This window comes from Lissotriton vulgaris, chromosome 1_2 (genome assembly GCF_964263255.1).
Source record: "Lissotriton vulgaris chromosome 1_2, aLisVul1.2, whole genome shotgun sequence".
Lineage (NCBI taxonomy): Eukaryota > Metazoa > Chordata > Amphibia > Caudata > Salamandridae > Lissotriton > Lissotriton vulgaris.
Window position 1 is genome coordinate 239,123,739 of NC_141686.1, and position 21,609 is coordinate 239,145,347.

The 21,609-nt window shown below is 46.8% G+C and overlaps 1 protein-coding gene across 1 annotated transcript in view; it reads right to left on the reverse strand.

The window, feature by feature from the left end:
• LOC147736415 (uncharacterized) overlaps positions 1-21,609 on the reverse strand; it is a 465,378-nt gene that overhangs the window by 167,803 nt on the left and 275,966 nt on the right. Inside the window, exons 19-21 of the mRNA XM_086953155.1 lie at positions 18,982-19,085; positions 13,774-13,914; positions 4,910-5,064 (exon numbers count right to left, since the gene is read on the reverse strand). Of these exons, the coding sequence (XP_086809281.1) occupies positions 4,910-5,064; positions 13,774-13,914; positions 18,982-19,085 (400 nt within the window). The remainder of the gene's footprint in view (positions 1-4,909; positions 5,065-13,773; positions 13,915-18,981; positions 19,086-21,609) is intronic.

A 21,609-nucleotide genomic window follows, 5' to 3' on the forward strand; every position in this document is an offset into this window, starting at 1 on the left:
CTCACAAGTGTAATAAATTATTGCTGCTTCTCTCGTGGCATAAATTACGTCTGCCTCAGTATTGCAATAAATTACTGCTGCCTCTCGTCTCATAAATTACTGCTGCCTCACTAGTGTGATAAACTACTGCTGCTTCTCGCGTGTCATAAATTACTGCTGCCTCACTAGTGTCATAATTTACTGCTCCCTCTCTAGTGTCATAAATTACTGCTTCTTCTCATGTCATAGATTACTGCTGCCTCACTAATGTCATAAATTACTGCTGCTTCTCTAGTGTCATAAATTACTGCTGCCTCACTAGTGTCATAAATTACTGCTGTCTCTAGTGACATAAATTACTGCTGCCTCACTAATGTCATAAATTACTGCTGCTTCTCTAGTGTCATAAATTACTGCTGCCTCACTGGTGTCATAGATTACTGATGTCTCTCGTGTCATAAATGACTGCAGCCTCAAAGGTGTAATAAATACTGCTGCTTCTCTAGTGTCATAAATTACTGCTGCTTCTCTATTGTCATAAATTACTGCTGCCTCACTAATGTCATAAATTACTGCTGCCTCACTAATGTCATAAATTACTGCTGCCTCACTAGTGTAATAAATTACTGGTGCCTCACTAGTGTAATAAATTACTGGTGCCTCACTAGTGTCATAAATTACTGCAGCCTCAAAGGTGTAATAAATTACTGCTGCTTCTCTAGTGTCATAAATTACTGCTGCCTCTCTAATGTCATACATTTCTGCTGCCTCACTAGTGTAATAAATTACTGCTGCCTCACTAGTGTAATAAATTACTGCTGCCTCATTAGTGTCATAACTTACTGCTCCCTCTCTAGTGTCATAAATTACTGCTGCTTCTCTAGTGTCATAAATTACTGCTGCCTCACTAGTGTCATAAATTACTGCTGTCTCTAGTGTCATAAATTACTGCTGCCTCACTAGTGTCATAAATTACTGCTGCTTCTCGAGTGTCATAAATTACTGCTGTCTCACTAGTGTCATAAATTACTGCTGTCTCTCATGTCATAAATTACTGCTGCCTCACAAGTGTAATAAATTATTGCTGCTTCTCTCGTGGCATAAATTACGTCTGCCTCAGTATTGCAATAAATTACTGCTGCCTCTCGTCTCATAAATTACTGCTGCCTCACTAGTGTGATAAACTACTGCTGCTTCTCGCGTGTCATAAATTACTGCTGCCTCACTAGTGTCATAATTTACTGCTCCCTCTCTAGTGTCATAAATTACTGCTTCTTCTCATGTCATAGATTACTGCTGCCTCACTAATGTCATAAATTACTGCTGCTTCTCTAGTGTCATAAATTACTGCTGCCTCACTAGTGTCATAAATTACTGCTGTCTCTAGTGACATAAATTACTGCTGCCTCACTAGTGTCATAAATTACTGCTGTCTCTAGTGACATAAATTACTGCTGCCTCACTGGTGTCATAGATTACTGATGTCTCTCGTGTCATAAATGACTGCAGCCTCAAAGGTGTAATAAATACTGCTGCTTCTCTAGTGTCATAAATTACTGCTGCTTCTCTATTGTCATAAATTACTGCTGCCTCACTAATGTCATAAATTACTGCTGCCTCACTAATGTCATAAATTACTGCTGCCTCACTAGTGTAATAAATTACTGGTGCCTCACTAGTGTAATAAATTACTGGTGCCTCACTAGTGTCATAAATTACTGCAGCCTCAAAGGTGTAATAAATTACTGCTGCTTCTCTAGTGTCATAAATTACTGCTGCCTCTCTAATGTCATACATTTCTGCTGCCTCACTAGTGTAATAAATTACTGCTGCCTCACTAGTGTAATAAATTACTGCTGCCTCATTAGTGTCATAACTTACTGCTCCCTCTCTAGTGTCATAAATTACTGCTGCTTCTCTAGTGTCATAAATTACTGCTGCCTCACTAGTGTCATAAATTACTGCTGTCTCTAGTGTCATAAATTACTGCTGCTTCTCTAGTGTCATAAATTACTGCTGCCTCACTAGTGTCATAAATTACTGCTGCTTCTCGAGTGTCATGAATGAATACTGCCTCACTAGTGTCATACATTACTACTTCTCTAGTGTAATAAATGTCTGCTGCTTCCCTACTATCATAAATTAGTGCTGCATCATTAGTGTCATAAATTACTGCTACTTCTCTAGTATCATAAATTACAGGGGTCGGATATTGCATTACTGCTGCAAAACTGGGCCCCAGAGTCAAAACTGGTCCCCACGGGCAAAAAGTGGCCCCCACCCCTACAGACCACAGGGGCAAATACCCAGGCCCGCTACGGCCAGTACGGCCCGATCCTGTCTTTGTTACAGCATAGGCATTCTATACAGTAGCATACATGGGGTCGAGGTGTGTGTGCCTGTGTGAGTGTATATGCGAGTTTGTGTGTGCGTGTTTACACCTGTGAGTGTGTTTGTGTACCATCAGCGGCGCAACTAGGTCTTAATTTCGGGGGGGCTAACATGGCAGATGAAGGGGCGTGGCTAATGTAAATCAATGGGGCGGAGCTAAAATGGCAGATAATCAGGATCGGTTAATGCTCAGGTCAAGCTGAGAAAAAAATGTGGTGAATTCTGAATTTGAAACTGGACACCAATTAAAGCACACATTTTTTTTAGTTTGATGCATTGCCCCCCAAAACCCATACTCACCCTGAATCTTAAAATTACCCCTGGCACACCAAAACACATACCCACGCTGAACCCTAAAATTAACCCCCTCACAACCTAAAACCCATACCCGCCCTGAAATCTATAATTACCCCTGGCACCCCAAAACTCATACCCATCCTATCCCTAAAATTATCCCTCCCCGGCACCCCAAAACCCATACCCACCCCACACCCTAAAATTACCCCCTGGCATCCCAAAACCCAATACCACCCTGTACCCTAAAATCACCCCCCTGGAGCCCCAAAACCCATACCCGCCCTGAACCTTAAATTACCCCTGGCACCCCAGAAACCATACCCATGCTGAACCATAAATTCCCCCTTGCCCCCCAAAACCTAAACCCACCCTGAACCTTAAAATTACCCCAGGCACCCCAAAACCCATACCCATGCTGAACCATAAATTCCCATCTGGCACCCCATAACCCATACCCACCCTGAACCCTAAAATAGCCCCCTGACATCCCAAACCCACACCTGCCCTAAAATTACCCCTGGCACTATAAAACACATACCCACGCTGAACCCTAAAATTAATCACATGGCACCTCAAAACCCACACCCACCCTGAACCTTAAAATTACCCCTGGCACCCCAAACCCCATACCCATGCTGAACCATAAATGCCCCCCGGCAACCCATAAGCCACACCCTCCCTGAACCATAAATTCCCCCCTGGCACCCTATAACCCATACCCACCCTGAACCCTAAAATTGCCCCCTGACACCCCAAAACCCACACCTGCCCTGACCCCTAAAATTACCCCTGGCACACCAAAACACATACCCACGCTGAACCCTAAAATGTCCCCTGGCACCCCATACCCACCCTGAACCCTAAAATAGCCCCCTGACATCCCCCTGACATCCCAAAACCCACACCTGCCCTAAAATTAATCACATGGCACCTCAAAACCCACACCCACCCTGAACCTTAAAATTACCCCTGGCACCCCAAAACCAATACCCATGCTGAACCATAAATTACCCCTGGCACCCCATACCCCATACTCACCCTGAACCATACATTCCCCCCTGGCACCCCATAACTCATACCCACCCTGAACCCTAAAATTGCCCCCTGACACCCCAAAACCCACACCTGCCCTGAACCCTAAACTTACCCCTGGCACACCAAAACACATACCCACGCTGAACCCTAAAATGTCCCCTGGCACCCCAAAACCCATACCTACCCTGAACCCTAAAATTGCCCCCTGGAACCCCAAAACCCATACCCGCTCAGAACCCTAAAATTACCCCCTGGCACCCCAATCCGTAACCCACCCTGAACCATAAAATTACTCACTGGCACCCTAAAACCCACACCCACCCTGAACTCTAAAATTACCCACTAGCACCCCAAAAAAAATGAACACTACAAACTTACACTACATTTGCATATTTGGAGGGGACTGTCCTCTTTGACGTTTCTATGTATGTAAGTCAAGAACAACATTCACAGTAACCTAGATATGCAGGCAGTAGGTAATGCTGTGGTGAAAAATGCATTAAAGTTACTGGAACTTACACAAAAAACTGCTGCCTGCTCTTCTGATACTATACTGTGGAGTCTGGCTGATCAGCAGCACTGTGTCCTGGCATCCAGCCCCTCCCGAAGGTCTCACTGTGCAGATCAATGTGGGTCAAATGCACAGACAGCAGGGGGAAAGGGATGCCAGTGCAGGTGAAGCTTTTCCTTTGTAAATTAATTCCTGCTGGCGTCATAGCCAAGGGTTTGCTGTCTGTGCACTTGTATGGAATACACATCCATACAAGTGCGCAGACAGCACACCCTGGGCTAAGATGCCAGCAGAAATTCCTTTACAAAGGAAAAGCATCACCTTAACTTGCCATGCCTTCCCCCTGCTGTGCACATCTTCACACCCCATGCTCACAACCCATCAAGTGCTTAGGTGAAATCCCTGCCTTCAGGCAAGGATTTCACCTCCGCGCCTCTCTAAAGGAAACACAAGAGGTCAGAGCAGGGGTGTTCACTCGCTGAAACTGTTCAGAGGCTCGCTGTCTGGCTCGGGCTGCTGGGCCTCTCAGAAAGCATAAAAAAATCACATTCTCGGATCGGATGCGCAGCCTTCCTGCATCATTTCAGTGCGTGTCATCTTAGCCCGGGCAGAGGAGGCGACGGGGGGGGGGGCTGAAGCCCGGTGAGCCCAATGGGTGTTGCGCGCCTGTGTACCATACATATATATGCAACTTACTGGTTATAGTTCCTGTCAAAGATGCGTCCCGTGACTCGACTTATGGTGACAGCGTCAGGTAAGAACCGCGCTCCATCGATGTACAGGTCCACGCCATCTGTGGAGGTGAAGGGTTCCGCTACAGGCACTTCCCTGACACGGTGGATATACACAGCCTGGAGAAAACAGCAAATATCTGTATCAGTTGACACTTTCCTCATCTTGTAGGTGCAGGGTGATGTTATTTTGCCTGAATATCATGTTCCGAATAATGTCCTACCTAAATATTGTAGCCGGAATATTGACTACCAGAATGTCTTGAAGGTGCGTTTATAAAGTATAGGATCTTTAACTGGAATTAATTAAGAGTATTGTTGATGCACCAACACCAGCCAACAAGGATCAAATAAGGTCTTTTTTAAGTTTAGCAGAAGTTTGTTAAATATTTATCTCTAATTTTGCTTATCTTTCTTTAAGACTGTTTTTTTTTAAAAAAGGGGTCTAAATTTGAATGGAATACTGACTGTGTTTCTGCATTTCATAAGATCAAGTGATACATTAGTATTTTAACAACCTTGGCAGTTTGATAGTCAAACCAAAACTGCCCACTCACCAAGAGCCTCATTTACAAGCCCCTAGCAGAACTTTTGCGCAGCTGGAGCATCACTTTTTTGACGCACCAATGGCGCAATGTGCCGCAGCATATTTACAAGGCCACGCAATGCCACCTTGCGTTGCTTTTCATGGCCTTGTAAATATGTACCCCTTTCACGCAGAACACTGCCACTCCGACACAACACCCATGGAATCTGAAGCAGTCCCAAATTTACGAGGAATTGTAAACCTGGGAATACGTCAGATTCCTACGCCTCCCTTGGGGAAGTGTAGGAGTGGAGCAACGAGCAGAAATTATTTTATTCCGCTTAATTTTTTCCTCTTTCTATGTATAGAAAGAGGAAAAAATTAAGTTCTTTTCCAGGTTTATGTATTATTTTGAAGTTGTAGTCCAGGGGTACTCATAGTACGACCTTTCAGACATCGTACCCGAGTTTTATTTTTATTTTTAAAGGCTGCCTGCAACCAGAGCTCGACTCCAAGACTCTGCTGCCTGTGGGGGCCGGGCGATTTCCGCCGTAGTCAGAGTGGGGCTGCAGGGGCGCTGAGAGGTGAAAATAGCCTCATTAACATGCTAATGGTCTTTTAAAGACCTGTGAAATGCTTGTGTGCGGCTGTTTACGCGCGCCTGGAAGCTGTCACAGCCGGGGAGGGGGGGAGGGGGGAGGAGGGCACACAGGCAGGGTGAGTGGCGCAGGAGTGGCAGCCCATTACATTCCAACCCAATTCCAAATATTTATCGCAGAGCTCAGTTCAAAATAGCGCTTTCAGTGAATAGCTGCAGCGCTGCCTGCCACCGGCTCCAGGCCTGGAAGGGGATTTAAAGAGCCAATCTATTCTCTTGATCATTAAGAGTCCAAGCACACAGATTTCTTGCTGAATATGAGAAAATACAAATGTTTGAGGCATGATTTCACAGGTAATCTTGTCCACTCGGCAGATGAGTTTTGGAGCCGAGAAAAACAATCAGGGCACACTCCTCGAGAGGCGCATCCTGACCGCAAAATGCTGCACGATATCCCCCAAAAGTACTGGGCAGCGTGCCATGATACCACGATGGCTTCAGGTGTTCCCACTGCATCTCCTGGTAACACCAGAGAGAGGTTCATAAAGATTGGAAAATATGTCCCTGATTGCTGGTTCTTCATTCTGCTCTAGCTCTGAACCACTAAAGACATCATTTATGACCGGTGAGTAGCTGATGGTATAGTATTGGATTTTCAGAACGGGGAACTTTCAGGGGGTGCTCCTCCATTGGAGTGTAGGAGCATCACCCCACTTAAATGCCCGCCAAGATCCCCCTGATAAAAAATAAAATGGAAATTTATTACCATTTTATTTTTCATTGTCCCGTGCTGAACAAAGCGTTAGGACAGCACAGGACCTGCTGAGTGACAGCAGGGAGGAGTGGTGGGCAGAAAGCTGCCTATGCACTGTTCAAAGTGCACATGTCTTTTAGACTGACCATCATGCTACAGCCAGCCAGACATGCGCACTTTAAACCTCTCAACCCAGCTGCATTAAGGTAGCTGGGCTGAGAGTAAGTACACGCCTCTAGGCAGCTTTGGAGCGCCGAGTGAGTCACTCCCTCCAATCAGGGCGCTGCTAACATGCTGCATGCATAAATTATTTTATTTGCCCACCTCCCCTGCCCGGTAGATGCCAGCAGCGAATGGGAACTATAGCTCAAATGTTCAGAGGCGATTTTGTACCCGCTTCCGATTACATATAAGTAGTAGATCTCAAAACATGTGAGGAAGGGGAGTGAGGGAAGGGGAGAGAAGAAGGGAAGGGAGTGAGGGAAAGGAGTGAGGGGAGTGAGGGAAGGGGAGGGAGGGAAGGGGAGTGAGGGAGGGAGGGAAGGGGAGTGAGGGGAGTGAGGGAAGAGAGTGAGGGAAGGGAGTGAGGGGAGTGAGGGAAGGGAGTGAGGGAAGGGGAGTGAGGGAAGGGGAGTGAGGGAAGGGGAGTGAGGGAAGGGAAGGGAGTGAGGGGATTGAGGGAAGGGGAGTGAGGGGAGTGAGGGAAGGGGAGTGAGGGAAGGGGAGTAAGGGAAGGGGAGTGAGTGAGGGGGAGTGAGGGAAGGGGAGGGGAGGCAAAGGAGTGAAATGGGTGAGGGAAGGGGAGTGAGGGGAGGGAGTGAGGGGAGGGAGTGAGGGGAGGGGAGTTAGAGAAGGGGAGAGAAGGGAGGGAAGGGGGTGAGGGAAGGGGAGTGAGGCGAGGGGGTGAGGAAGGGGAGTGAGGAAGGGAGGGAAGGGGAGGCAGGGAAGAGGAGGGAGGGAAGGGAGGGAGGGAAGGGAGTGAGGGAAGGGAGTGAGGGGAGGTAATGAGGGAAGGGGAGTGAGGGAAGGGAAGGGAGTGAGGGAAGGGTAGTGAGGGAGGAAATGGGAGGGAGGGAAGGGGAAGAAGGGAGGGAGGGAAGGGGAAGAAGGGAGGGAGGGGAGTGAGGGAGGGAAGGGGAGTGAGGGAGGGAAGGGAGGGAGAGAGGGTGAGGAAAGGGGAGTGAGGGAGGGAGAGGGAATAGGGGGTAGGGGAGTGAGGGTGAGGGAGGGAAGGGAGAGGAAGGGAGAGGGTGGGATGGAGAGGGAGGGAGGGAGAGGGAAGGAGATAGGGAGAGGCAGTGATACAGTCAGAGTGAGTGAGACAGAGGGAGACCGGGGAGGGAGAGAGGGAAATAGAGGGATGGAGGGAGGGAGGCAGAGAGAGAGAGAGAGATAGAGGGATGGAGATAGAGAGAGAGAGAGAGGTGTGTATGCCGGGTCTTGTAGCTCAGTGGAGGAAGGCGTCTGCTGCAGGGACCTGTGTTCAACCTCATGGTCACAGTTTTTTTTTGTTGCTCTAGCCCCGCCCCACCCCCACTGACCCCGCCCCCACCGGTGCGGCCCTCGGACACAAACCACACTGTAAATTTGGCCCCCGAGAGAAAGTTTGTGAGTACCCATGTTGTAGTCCATGAGTCTTATTCCCCACCTCTCTATCCGGGGTGGTATTTTTGCATTTGGGTTTCCATAGATCGTTATAAGTGCTTGGTGATCTGTTTTTATTGTGAATGGTTTTCCATTGATGAACATGTGGTAATGCTCACAGGCCCACACAACTGCCAGACTCTCTTTCTCCGGTTGAGAGTATGCCCGCTCAACGTCTGACAGGCTTTTGCTTCTGTAGGCCACTATACACCCTGGTGAGTCCTTGCCTGGTCCGTGTTGTGCCAGTATTGCTCCCAGCCCTACTGGGCTGGCATCCACTGTCAATTCGGTGCATAGTAGCGGATCAAAGTACGCCAGGTGATCTACTGCTGTCACGGCGGGTCTGATCTCTTCAAAAGAGTCGCTGCATTCCTTTGTCCATGCAAAACTTTGGCCCTGCTTTGTTAGTTCTCGCAGCGGTGCGCTCACTGTTGCAAAGTCTTTTATGTATCGTACGCAGTAACTAGCAAGGCCAAGGAATGACCTCACTTCTGCAACGTCACTTGGCTGTCTTGCTTTTTCCAACGTGTCCAATTTACTGCGATATGGCCGCATTGCTTTTTTTAAAAATATGTGTCCAAAGAATACCAATTAATCTCGCCCCATTTCACACTTGTCTTCATTTAGCGTGAGCCCTGCTGCTCTACTTGGGAACACACCTCTCGCGGTGCCTTGTCACGTTCCTCATCCGACTTGCCGAACACCAAGATGTTGTCACTGTAGTTCAGGCTATTCTTTACTGGCCTTATTACTTACCTTATAGTTTCTTGAAATATTTCAGCAGCGGATGATATTCCAAAACTCAGACGCTTATATCGGAACAGACCCAGGTGCGTGGAGAACGTCGTGATATACCTGGATTGAGGGTCGAGCTCTAGCTCGTGATATCCTTTGCACGAGTCTAATTTGGAGAAGTGTCTTGTGCCTGTTAGGCAGCTGATCATTTCATCAAGGTGAGGTCCAGGGTGTCTTTCTCGTTCGATTGCTGTGTTCGGTAGTCTCATGTCAACACAGATGCGAATCTTGGACGTGTTTTCTTTTGGTACTGGCACTATTGGTGACACCCAGGGCGTCGGTACTTCAGCTGGTTCTATGATGTCTTGTTTGAGCAGCGCTTCAATCTCTTCTTCTACTTGTGGTTGCAGGTGTATTGGCACTCGCCGGTAGTGTTGAGCAATTGGCTTTATTGCTTCATCGATGTGTAACGTTACTTGGCGCTCCCTTAGCTTCCCCAGTCCCTGCAGTAGTTTGGGATATTCCTTTAAGATGCTACTTTTTTCTGACATGCTGTATGTAATTTCGAGGAGGCCCATCACCTGGGCTGTGACATTACTTAACAGGTAAGGTGCTGGAATGTCACCTCTCAGTACGTGAATCTCTTCTTTTATCGTTGCACTTTTGTATGTTAAGTTCTCTGTGAACTTTCCCAGGTTTGTCACTGGTTTCCTTGACCCCCATGTGAATACTTCCACTTTCGATGGTTTCAGTGCTGGCTTCACTTCCATCTTCTGTTATTCCAACGCACACATGATGTTGCATGTTGCGCCGCTATCTACCACAAAACGTGCTCTGTGGGGTCCCACGTCTATTGTCAAGGACTCCGTCTTCTTCATGTTGCTTTTTTCCACGAGGTGGATGCTTTCTTCAGTCCTGCCTTCATCTTTAGGCATGGCAGCTGTGTCCGACATGAGGTTTAGCCGCTCTACTTTTTCTACTTCCCCTTCGTCTCCTGACTCAAGCGAGGAGCTTCTGTTTGCTGTTTCTACATGTCTGACGTGTCTGCTTGTTGTCATCCGTGGTCTTCCCGGTCTTCCTCTTTCACCTCTAAACTGCAGCCCCTGACATACACTGTCAAAATGTTTGCTCCGGTTGTATTTCCTGCATGTTTGGCCAAACGATGGGCACATGCCTCTGTGTGGGAACTCAAGTCCACATCTGTAGCATGTTGATTCAAGTTGTTTTCTAGTTGCCTGTTCATTGTGCCCCTTCTTCCAACTGCTTGTACGGTTGTTCTCTGCCATGCGGTGTGCCTGTTCGACTCGTCGTTCTTTTCCCCGCTCCATTTGTTTTGCTTGTACTGGCGCTCTTGCTTCAGCCCTCGCTAGTGACAGGATCTTTTCCAGTGACGTTGTTTCCTTCAGAATTCTTGTGCGGAACTCCGTGTCACGGCATCCTTCAATGATGCGCAGGCGAATCGCTTGTTCGTTGTCGTACTTCTGGAACTCACAGTGAGTCACTAATTTCCTTAGTCGCGTCGCAAAATCATCTAGTGACTCGTCCGCATGTTGGAATGCTATGGTGAAAGTGTAGCGCTCGAAGTCAATGTTTCTTTGTGTTTTAAATTTGTTCGTTAGGCACTTTATTAGGTCTTTGTACGTCGATATTTCGTCTTCTGGCAGGGTCACTAGTAGGTCATCTACTTCATCCCCTACCAAGTTGAGGAACAGTCCTAGTTGCTTGGCTTCTATTACGTCTGTGGCCTCTATGTATCTCTTAAACCGCCTGACCCATCGCTCTCATCCGATTCCCACTTGTGGCTCTGAGAGGTTGAATGGGAGGGGTCTGCGATATTGGGCGCTCTGCCTTTCGCTCCTTGGCTCTGCCATTTCCTTTCCTTTGTATTCTTGGTTTCCTTGTGCTTTCTTCTTTCTGTCGCTGTTTGCTCTATTTTCTTTGTGTTCCTTTTATATCTTTTCACTATGTCCTATTTGCATCTCTTTGTTCCTGTCTTTTGTTGTCTTTTTGTTATTTATTGGTGCCTTTTTCTTTTATTGTCGCTTGTTGGCCTTTTATTTCTCCTCCTGGTGCTCTTTCCGGCACTATTCTGTATTTTCCAATGTTCGCCTGGCCTCAAAATGGCCGCCGGCCTTTCCTGCTTCCTTATGGTCCTTTTGCCTGACTTCAAAATTGACGCTGAGACTCTCGCGAGACTTTGGGGCCAATCCGAGCGTTGCCTGATTTAAAGAGGGCCGCCCGGTTTTCTCGCGCGCTGATTGGCTCTTTCTGCCTGATCGCGCCCAATTCCTCGATCTTCGCGCTAACTTCTTTAAACGATCGGCGCTTACCGGACCATCAGGATGTCTCTTTGTAGCGGTCGGGGTGGGCTCCCGCGCTGTTTCTTTTCTCTGTGTTCGCTTCTCTCACAGTTCGGCGCTCACCACAGTCCAGGGTGGGCTCCTGGTATCGAGCTGTTGGGCAGTTGCTGCACACGTCCGTGCTTTGCCTTGGTCGCCAGTTGTAGTGTCGCGATGCCCCAAGCACAACGCAACACGATTCCTTTGTTGTGCAGGTACCTTTATTACTTCTCTTGTCGTACAGCTTCTTGTGCGTCCTGCCCCTAAGCCCCTTGGTCTTCTTCTGTCCCGTCCTGCTCCCTTGACTGGATGTGGTGTCCGGTGTCCCCTCCCCACACCCATGACCCCCGGGTCCTAGTCCCACTGCCTGGGCATGACAGGGCCATACTTATGAGGAGAGAAAAAGGCACGCCGGGTGGCTTTAACTGTCCATGTAAATATGGAGGAGGCCCCTGCGCCACCAGTACGTCACGAAAAGTGACATATTGATGCACAGGGGGCTTGTAAATCTGCCCCATATGGGCCCACTTATCGAAATGTCACATAGCACAGCAAGACACCTTGCTGCACTGGGCTGCATTATGTAACAGGGAGGGGCAGAAATGCAACATGTTTAACATTATATGGCACATTCCTGTCCTCTCCTTCTGTTGGCGCATTATGGGGCAGATTTACAATGAAAGTGACTCAGTGCGTGCTGCAACCCATTTGGCTGCGCCGCACTGAGTCGCTTTCAAAGCACAGGGATGCAGCATATTTACAACAATATGTTGCATCTCTGTGCTTCCCCCTGCGCTGGCGCACAAACTGCTGCCATGCTTCGGCACAGTCACCCTTGCACCACCATGGTGCAAGGATGCATGCGTGGTGGGATGATTGTTTTTGTTCAGGAAGTATTTGAAATGCTGTTTTTCAACTTATATGTGTTTCAATGATTGAAGGGAACCCTTCCTGTACATAAAACAATCATTAGAGATGATTTCCACTTTCTATGTGTGCTGCAGAACGCAGTATGCATAGAAACAGGAAACAAAAACAAGGAGAAATGAATACATCTCTCCTCGTTGCGCCTCCCTACGCCTCCCCTGGGGAGGTGTAGCACTCACACGCATTTTCAGATTTCAGATTCCTCGTAATTCTGTAAATGTGTCTCGCTCAATGGGTGTCACGTGGGAACACCCACAGCAACACCCATGGAACACACCTTTCATGCAAAGTGCTGCGTGTACAGGGGCCCATATTTACACGGACAGGAAAAGCCACGCAGAGTGGCTTTTACTGTCCTTGTAAATATGGAGCAGGGAAATGCATTGCCAGTGTGTCACAAAAAGTGACGTACTGGCAGCGCAAGTGGCTTGCAAATCTGCCCCTATGTGTTGCCTTGCGCCAACGTAGGCACCCTTTCACCATGATGCAAGGCTGCCTGCGTTGCAGACAGGATTGATTTTGTGTAGGAAAGAACACCTTCCTGCTCAAAAAACTATTGTCTGACGCGTTTTCCTCATTCTATGTATGCTGCGGAATGCAGCATACATAGAAAGAACAAAAAAACAAAGAGAAATAAAGACATGTCTCCTCCTTAAGCCTCTCTGGGCAGGCGCATCATTTCGACGGATTCAGAGTTGTACCACTCATGGTAAATCTGGGATTGCGCCAAAATCCATGGGTGGATGCGCGGGAACACTCACGCTCCACCCATGGAACGCCTCCCTGGGGCAGCGTTACTCATGGCAGCGACTTGAGCTGCTTTGCGTTGCTTCAGATTTACCAAGCTACGCAGAATAACGCAAGGTGACTTGCGTGGCTCAGTAATTGCCATTCTAGGCTTTGACTCATCCTGCGTCCCCTTGCATGGCGCAAGAGCGAGGCCAAGCCTTTCATAAATCTTTCCCGTAGAGTAGCTCTATACTAAGGTGCGTGACACCATTTTGTCTGATCACATATGTACATCCAGGCAAAAAGAAGCACATTTCACTGCCAGTGTTGGTGGGCTAAAAAACTACTTTATAAACACATTTTATTAATTCAATGCTCCATAATTATTTATCTTTAAGCCTTTTTTGCGTGTTTAAACTATGACTTCTGGTCACAGCCAATAAACCACAAACTAAATAAATAGCTATGTGTCAGCTTGCCAATGCCAGGCCTATTGCCTTTGCCAATGCTTGTTCCCCTTATTTTCACAGTTTGCCCCAGGATGGTTAAAGATCCCCACGGTGTGGGGTGTACTCACCTCTGGCCATTCTGGAGCATGCCTTGTATCGATGGGTGACTCCGGCGGAAAGGGGAGCTCAGGCCTCACCCCGCTGAACACACACAGCCGGACGGTAGCACTGCCATAGGGCTCAAAGACCTCATGGGACCGCTCTGCAGGCTGGGAGACAGACCCCTTGGTGAGACACGAAAGACACAGCACTGAGAGTACAGGCAAGCAGCACTCTTCCAGCTTTCAGACATGAGCATGGCCAGACCCTCAAGACAACACCTGCAAACATTCCCTAAAAAACACTTTATAGACAAAGACCTGCAACGTGATGATGTCTTGAAGATACCACCTCGAATGTCCCCCACAAATGTTCTTCGTTTTATAAAAGAGACTAACATTGAAATTAATATTTTAAATCCTAGAGAAAGTATTTAACCCCTTCAATGCTCATGACGAGCTGAGCTCGTCATGAGCCACAGCGCTCCGGTGCTCATGACGAGCTCAGCTCGTCATAAGCCGTGGAACGCTCGCATGCGGGGATAATTCCCCTGCTGTGCTGAGCGTTCCACGGAAAAGGGTGTGGCCGTGACGAGCTGAGCTCGTCATGAGCACAGGAGCGCCGTGCCTCATGACGAGCTCAGCTCGCCATGAGCTTGTGAGCGCTGTGCGCGCCCCCTCCCCCCCAGCACAGCGGGGGACTATCCCCCGCAGCGAATGGGTTAAAAGCACATTCATTAAATTACCAGTCGCTTTCATGAAGCTCTTCTGTCAACTATCAACACTCTTAGGCGAATACCTTCCAGTGAATGGAAGAACCATCCTCTAGCTGAGCTTTACAGATGCACTTAATGGTTGGAAATGAACAGGAACCCAGATGATCCCTGTTGTAGGGGTAAATAGACAGGCAGCGATGGCTCTACTTTTCAAATGTTGCCTTTAACCCATCTCTGCCCTCCTGTGCACTCTTGAAGGTGGATACTAAGAGGATGAAAGTAGCAGTGTTTCCTCTTCTGCATGCAGAGACCAGCCTTGCTATCAACAGACACAAACCTCAGGGTATATTTACAAGCCTCTATCGCCACGGCGTTAGGGGCTTCACCTTATTTCCAATGCAGCGTTAAGCCACTTAACGTGGCTTAACGCTGCCTTGTAAATAAGGTACCTTTTCACCCAGTACTTAGCGTGACGGGAAGACAATGGATGTTGTGATGGGCGTTCCACTGCAACAACTATTAATTTTGACGTTGCCCCATATTTACAAGGGTGGCGTAAATAAGAGGCAGCAGCACAATTAAGACTACGGAAAACATGGTCTTAAAGAGGGGAAACAAGGAGAAATGCTTTATTTCTCCTCTTTTTAGGACGAGTAATTCATTACTCAAAACCTATTGTGTTAGAACAAACTCTCTGAACAAGCCGGACTTCCTAAAATGCATGTTGTGTACTGGAGCATGAAGCTTCCCCAGGTGCGTGCTGGGCCTCATTCACACCCCATATGCCTGCTCCCCCTCCCCCTGCCCCCCACGCCTCGCACCAGACTTCATTGAAATGTGCTCCACTCGCATCTGCCTGCTGCTCCCCCGCCCACCTCCCCACCCCCCACACAGCAATGCAGAGAAGCTTGTTTCCTCTAGTAACATATCGTTTACTACCTCTTGTATTTTGTTTGCTCTTGATACTTGCACAATTGTGACTATTGCCTCATGTAACGTAACGTTTGCTTTTGTAACATGCTCACTTGTACTTTTTGCTTCATGTAGCACTACTGTTCCTATTGTGAACCTTCGGGTTAAGTCCGCACTATAGAAAAACATCTCCCTCGCTCTTCTGCCGCCGCCATTGCCTTGGGCTCTCGCGCTCCTTTCTCCCTCTCTCCCGGGCGCTCGCCACCACTCTGAGCCAACCAAAGAGCGGGTACAGCAGCTCGTGCACCAACTGAGAACAGCGAGCAAGCTCAAAAGCCAAACTGTATAACTACGCACGCGCGTGAACTCTTAAACGCAACTCGTACCTGTGCATATGTCACTACCTTAATTTGTGCGCACGCGCTCTCGCTATCATCGGAGTCGCGCATACAGTCTTACAATGAAGCTTGCGACTTTTTTTCTCTGATTGCAGGCTCTTTGTGTGGTCTGCGCATGTGTGCTGGTGAAGTGTTTTCCCGTTTCTCATCCTACACGCCCTTCCAGCGCCTCTACTTCCTGAACTATGGACGCCAGATTTTTAGTCACAAGTAGAAGTGTTAAGGTGCCTGTGAAGTTACATTTATTTAATATTTTGCACACAGTAGTGGCATTATGGTGTATATCAGCTACAGAAGTATAGCATTACATGCCAATCTACGTTGGTTTCATTGCTTTCAAAGGAAAATACTGATCTCGAAAATGGTCGGTGGACAAACCTAAATATAGTAAGAAGCTTCTGGGTACATGAAAATTGTGTCCTTTTTCTATGCCCATGTCTCTTCTATATTATTGCCTACTCTCTCGCTAGAATAATTGACTTTAGTCGGCGAGTCTCATTTTTGCTGAAACTTTTAAACTTTTTGGGGGGAAAACCCACCCACCAAGGCTAATGTTTTATAACAAGAGAAAACAAGCATTTGCAATGCAATAGGTCTCGCATTTATGCAAGTTTGAGCTATAGACATAGCAAATGACAATGCCTTTTATTTATGTTTTAAAAACAAAAACAAAAATAAAAGTCATTGTCATTTACAATGTCAATAGCTCCGACTCTCGCAAATGCGAGACCTATTGCATTGCAAATGCTTGTTTGCTGTTTCTGTGTGTGCTGCGTTGTGCAGCCCACATAGAAACAGCAAAATGCCATTTATTGTTTATGTGCAGGAAGGTGTGTCTTCCTGCACATAAACAATGAAAAAAATGACGTTTTGCAACTTCTATGTTTGCTGCATTAAACAGCACATATAAAAGTTACACAGCGCCATTTAAGGATTTTTTATGTGCAGGAAGGGACACCTTCCTGCACATACAAAATCTTCCCCTCAACGCAGACACCCTTGCACTCTGGTGCAAGGGTGCCTGCATTGGCGCTAAGCAGCTAAATTTAGCACTAGCGCAGGGGGAAACACAGGGCTGCACCATATTGTTGTAAATATAGCGAAGCCCTGCTTTTCTGAAGTGGCGGAGCGTCGCGTTAAGCCCAGGAGGCTAACGCCGCGCTCTGCTACTTCGCCGTAAACATGTTCTGTTATCTCCAGAACTTTGAGACTAGCTGAACCCAGGAGCACCCAGCAGCAGCATCATTCCTTACAGACAATGGGCCTCATTTACGAGGCCCTAGTGGCATTTTTGTGCCGCCTTTGTGACACTTTTCTGACTCTCCAGTGACACAATGTGCCACCTCATATTTACAAGGCCACACAAAGCCACTTTATATCGCTTTTCATGGCTTTTTTACATACGTGCCCCTTTCACGCACAACATTGCGTGACAGGGGTGTTCCATGGGTTCTGATGTGGATGTTCCCACACAACACCCATGAAATCGGAAACATTCCCAGATTTACAAGGGAGAGGCGAAACGCAGAGAAATACTTTTATTTCTCCTCATTTTTCCCTCTTTATATGCGTGCTACATTCTGCAGCACGCCTAGATTGATAAGAATGGTGTCCCTTCATGCACAAAAACAATCCTCACTTCAACACAGGCACCCTGGCTACATCAAAATGCTTTCCTTTGTCCTTTTTTCCGAATTTGCATGTGTGCTGTAAGAAGGATTGTAAATTCAGGCTTAACATTGCATTTTGTACTGGAAAGGCACCCTTCCAGTATAAAACCTATGCTAGACTCACACAAATAGCCTTGCCGTAGCATCTAAATAAAGAATATTCTCTAATGCTTTGAAAAACCAATTTTACATGCTTAACAGCACCAAGCAGATGCCTTGAACACAAAGAGCATGAACAAAAAGCACATTTTGTTGAACTTCAGTGGTGATCCCATCATTTTAGGACCACCCCAAGCACAGTTATTGGCAAAAAAACAAAGCATTTTGCAAAGCATTATGGGACAAGATTAGCAGTGGGCAGTGAATATTATAGTATCCAATATCAAAATAATTCTACAAAGAGCTGTAGTTAACCTAGTTGTTACTAGATGTCACTCACGAGTCAAATGCAAAGCATTGAAATTATTCTTAAATCAAGCTACAGTTCCACTAGTCGTTACTAGATGTCCCTCACGAGTCAAATGCAAAACCATTGAAACCCTTTCATCAAGCATTTGCATTTAACTCGTTAGGGAGATCTAGTAACCACCAGGAGCTACTGGGTCATGGAGAGATCTAGATGAGGCAGTGCAACCAATCAGCATTAGTGGCCCATACACAGAGATCAAAGGGAGCTACAACGACTGGGGAAATCTAGATCAGCCAGTACAGCCTATCAGCAGTGATGGGGGGTTATGTAATAATGGGGTAACCCGAAACAACACTGGACCCGGGTAGAGTACAGTACAGCAACAAATGGTCACAGTGGAGATAAATTTTGCATGATAAAAAATTGAATCGTTAACCAAATATACAGAAAATCATGCTGTGCTCTAGAATCATGTGATCATTAGAGAATAAATTGCATTTATTTGATTTGTCATGGTGATGTTTGAATGATTCAATTTTGTATCATGCAAAACGTATCTCCACTGTGACCATTTTCTGCTGTACTGTATCTGCAATGATGGTCAACAGGGATATGTAAATGTAAATGTAAATGTAGGTATACTTATATAGCGCAACCTGTCACCACAAAGGGCATCCTGGCGCTTGCCTAGGGAACCCGTCCTGGTATTCCCCTGTGAGAAGCCCCGACAGGGTGTCCACAGGGTGAAAGCCAGGCATCCCGCCGCGAGGGGCCGTTGTGGAGATTAAGCAAGCTATTGCCCAGAGTCGCAGAGTGTGAACCCGTGAGTCGAGGAGGCACCGGGACGAGAATTATCGAGTCCGTGGAATTTTTTGCCCAAGACCCGCCGGGGCGGGGAATTGAACCCTGGTCCAGGACCGATCTCAGATTCCGGGTCTGCCGCCTCTAACCCCTGAGCCACACTTCTCCACTGGATATCCTCTGGATATCCAGAGGAGTAAGCCATGCTGGGAACTAGATCAGACAGTTTAGCTCATAAGCAAAGCTTTTCAACAGGTAGATTCAGGAGGTGGCTCTGGTCCCTGGTAGGCCTCTAGATCCAGCCTAAAACCATGGGTACAATCAGTACTTACCAGCACAGAGAAATTGAGAGGAGGCGGCACAGGAGCATGATAGAGGGTCAGGTTGTGGACCCCCGTGTTCCAATCCACTCTTCGATAACTGTTTTCCATGGCATCTAAGATTTAAGACAATTAACTGGTCAACTGAAATTTAAAACAAACTCCAAACAGAACATAAATTTAAATCTTAAATGATCACTGAATCATTTGTGTTGGTATGGTTTTGTCTTAGCAAGTTCTTCTTAAAGAATAAAAGCGCATACCCATAGTGAAATCATTTTGCACACATCAAATTCAGTAAGTCAAAGAACGCTGTAAACCTGGAGAACACTGATGGAACTTTCCAGCACACAAAGTATCTGCTATAGGAAGAGACTGACTTGAAACATACAATACATAGGCCAAGTAGCCCTCAATCAAAGCCACACTGGTTGAAATAAGTTCTGCTACTGGTCTAGAGGAGTTGAAGCCCTACTCAAGCACCAACCACCATCCTTGTCAGGATGAACCACAAAAGTCACAATATTAACTTGTGCTTAACCCACTGTGAGAACACAGCACGAGAAACATCCCAAGCTAATTTAGAAAAACAGAGTACATTTTAATAAATACAATTATACCAAAAAAGCCAAAATATAATCAGTAGAATCAGATGAATTTGTGTTAAATGTTTTTATGTGAAAGCAGCACCAAGAAGCACAAAGTGCAACTCACAGTTGTCTGGTCACACTGTCCCGGGCCCAATTCACAGAACTAACTTAAGACAAAAGTTAGGATTATGTCTTAAGTTTGTCTTAAGACTGATTTAAGACCGACTTAGACAAAATCCTAACTTAAGTCTGTCTTAAGTCTGTTTTAAGACAAACTTAAGACAAAATCCTAACTTCTGTGAATTTGTTTAGGATTTTGTCTTAAGTTAGTTCTGTGAATCGGGCCCTTCGTGTCTCAAAGCATTTCACAACCCACAACAGGAAAGCCATTCACAGTTATGTGACCCAGGAACCTGGGAGAGAGGCATATTTGGTTTGGGCAAAAAAATGCCACCTTTCTAAAAGTGACTTTTCTAAAATTGTAAATTTAAATCCAACTGCACCATCAGCGAGGCTTTTAAATGTTAAATAATTTTAGTGTAAACAGGATTTCTCTCATTGCTCCCAACCTGGTTAGCTCTTATTAAATGTAATATCTTCACCCAGTGTTAGTATTTGGGAGAGGTAGTCTTACAACAGGAAAAATCGACTTTATGAGTTGTTCACTTCCAGGACATGTAAAACTTAAACCCACATGCCCTACACTGCCCGAGGGGTGGTTAGGACCAACTTGAGGGTAACTTATAAGTTTTAACATGGAAGGTTTAGGCCTGATAATCGGTTTATTTTGCCAAGTCAGAATGGCCTTTTAAAACTGCACTACAGTCAGCAATGGCTGGCCTAAGACATGTTTTAAAAAGGCTTCTTTAGTGCGTGACACATAGAGTGCTGCAGTCCACTAGTAGCATTTAAATTACAGGGCGTGGGTAGATGTAGGACCATATACTAGGGGTTTAGAAGTAAGTTTGAATGTGTCAATCAGGGGTAGGCCAATTTAACCATGTTTAAAGGCGAGTGAATAAGCGCTTTACCACATTTTAGCAGGGCAAAAGTCCTCAAAGCCAACAAAAACAAGGCAGAGGAAAGTAAAAACCAGGGGTGACCCTGCAGACAGGGCCAGGTCTAGCTTTGCTCATCACAAATTATACCTTTCAGGCAGTGATAAAGAGGTTGAAGTTGGAGAGGGATTTGAGGAGGTTGTTATGTCAAGGTGTAGGATTTTGGAAGACCAGGATGCTTCCGAGATTTTGTTCCTGTCTCATTGCGAAGATTTGGCGATAGTGTTCCATGCTGCTGATGGTGCTTTCTGAGGTGGTGAAGCATTAGTTTCGCCTCCTGTTCTCTTCTCTTTGTCATGCTTAGCAATCTCTTATCTGAGGGCTGGTTGTCATGGTAAAGAAGGGGTATGTCGAAAGAGCCAGCCAGATTTTAGTCAGGAAGAGCAGGTCTGGTCAGGAGTCGTGTGGCGGATCCTAAATTTTAGTGGCACATCTAGTGGGGAGAATGCGTTTTGAGTAGTATGCAGGACAGTGAGAGGTGTGATGCAGTGGGGAACGGGTGTGTGTGGTCTTGTGCGTTTAATGTATTGGGTAGGTGAGGTGCGTGGATGGAGGCCGGTGGGTGTGGGAGGGTGCATGTGAAATAGCAGGTGGCACAGGAGAGCGAACATTCAGTGGTGGGAAGTGAGGTGTGGCAGCAGAGCTGGAATATGCGACTGGGGTTCAGGAAGTGGAGAGCAACAGTGGAGTAGTGATAGGGGGCAGTACTAGGGTCCAGGCACTGGGCACTAGAGGTGGAAGGAGGCAGACTCTCCCACTCTGACAACACCGCAGACACTCAGACCAATTTCTCTGTCTTTGTGACCGAAATCCCCCGATGGATGAAAACCAACTGCTTCAAGCTGAACACAGACAAGAGGGTATTAGTGATCTTCAGCAAAGACTTCTCGCTTTGGGACTCCACTTGGTGGTTGTTGAACTCAGACCCACACCCCTCCAGGCAACCCACACAAAGTACCTTGGAATACTAATCAACAACCACCCCACCATGC